The sequence below is a fragment of the Capsicum annuum genome, unplaced genomic scaffold, assembly GCF_002878395.1.
Source record: "Capsicum annuum cultivar UCD-10X-F1 unplaced genomic scaffold, UCD10Xv1.1 ctg19630, whole genome shotgun sequence".
NCBI lineage: Eukaryota > Viridiplantae > Streptophyta > Magnoliopsida > Solanales > Solanaceae > Capsicum > Capsicum annuum.
In genome coordinates this window covers 605-2,570 of record NW_025825481.1, presented here as the reverse complement: position 1 = coordinate 2,570, position 1,966 = coordinate 605, and the positions used below count along the sequence as shown (strand labels likewise).

Genomic DNA, 1,966 nt, shown 5'->3' with positions numbered 1-1,966 from the left:
GATAGAGTTATTGTCCAAAGGGTAGTGTCATTGAGTTGTCATTGTCAAATATGACAAGACTTTATGTGTAGTCATTGTCGGATGTGATAAGACATCATTGTATAGTCATTGTAGGATGTGACAAGACATTATGTGTAGTCACTGTCGAATGTGACAAGACATTATTGTGTGGTCATTGTCGAACGCGACAAGACATCGAATTATTATACTGTGTTAAATTAATTGATCCGACTTACCATTTGTGGACTGTAAAAAAATGCAGAAATTGATTTGTAATTAAAAAATCAAAATATTAAAAAATATAATTAATTTGAAAAATGATAAGAAAAAATGTAATGTCATGTCGTGTACGTGTACAGATGATTATAAAATGTTAAAAACGATAATGAATTGATAGAAATCCTAATATAATATTAATGAATTATGAAAAGTAAAACTATGATAACAAATTGATAAAAATTCCAAAGTAAGGATAATTATCAATAATTTGTCAATAATTATAAAAAAGATGTGAAAATTATATTTTGTGCCCTTTAATGATCAAGAAGCCTGAAGAAGTTAATTTTAGACACGGAGAGCAAAAATTGGGTGTCAACAATTACATATTCATAACTACACATAATATTCATTACACATAACTAAATGAAGAAAAAAATATACCTTTTGCATATCTGAAATGATTGTGTAATCTCCGCCATCTGTTAATCCCAAATCCTCTATCAACAATTTCACAAACCATGTCCAAGTGGTCTTATTCTCATACTGTACTACAGCCCAAGCAATAGGCAACATTTGATTATTTTCATCTTTAGCCACAGCAACCAACAACCGTCCTTTGGTTACTCCCTTCAGGAAACATCCATCTAAACCAATACATCTTCTACAACCATCCAAAAAAGCTTTTTTGCATGCATCAAAACAAATGTAGAAACTTTGAAAAACAAGCTTACCACTATCATCAGAATCATCAACTTTCACAACACAAGTGGAACCCAGATTGGACCTCAATATTTCATCCCTATAGTCAAATATTCTTCCAAACACTTTCACAAAATTACCCATTAAATCTTGAAGTATTTTACCTCTAGCTCTCCTGGTAATACTTTTTCCAACATGTATACCCAATTCTTTTCTAATCAACTGTTGGAACTGAAATATTTTCATGTTTGACTGCTCACCGATTCTATCTTTGAAATGCTTATGCAGGAATTTTGCATTACACATGGAATTTCTAGTGGTTTTGATACACCTATGCTTAGGATTGTAGGTTTTAATTTGAAAATCGTTGGTAGACTTATTAATACTTGCATATAACAGTCCAGGACACCCTTCCCTACATCTAACCCTAACCTTTTTAGACTCATTAATATACTTCTCTAACTTAACACCTCTTTGAAGTGCATATTTTGTAACAGCATCTCTAAACTCATTCATATCCTCAAAAACCATGCCCAATTGCCACACAACCTGTTTTGCAGAATCATCATACACTACCTTTCTACTATATGTCCTTCCTAACCTATCTTCTAAATCAGAGTCCACACTATATTCATCAGAACTAAAATACACAGGCTCATCCCTAGCAACTTTACCTTTTAAACTTTTATCAACAATTTATGTCTCCTCAAATCCCAAATCTGGACCAACTTCACCAACAGGAACTTCTGTAGGGTTATTAGGTATTCTTTCTCTTCTCTTCCTCCTCTGGTATTTTCTCCTTTCATCCCTTAAGTTTATGTCCTCCTCATGCACATCACTTTCAAATTCAGCATCATCTTCAATAAATAGATCTTTCCGGTCTGAATCTGAGTTTTTTTCAGTTGATAGGTTAGAAGCATCAGTATTTGCAGCCTCAGAAGTAGCTATAACTTCACCACCAGCTGCAACAACACCAGCAGATGAGGCCTCACCAGGTGCAGCCTCAGCAGTAGTTGCAGCTTCACCACCAGCTGCAGCCTCACCACCA

General features: G+C 34.1%; 1 protein-coding gene across 1 annotated transcript; it reads right to left on the bottom strand.

The window, feature by feature from the left end:
- Positions 1 to 660: 660 nt before the first annotated feature.
- Positions 661 to 1,449, bottom strand: LOC124890534 (the record flags this gene model as incomplete). Its single annotated transcript, XM_047402356.1, has 1 exon — positions 661 to 1,449. A coding segment is annotated over exon 1 (789 nt), but the record flags the coding sequence as incomplete, so codon positions are not given.
- Between the last annotated feature and the right edge of the window lie 517 nt (positions 1,450 to 1,966).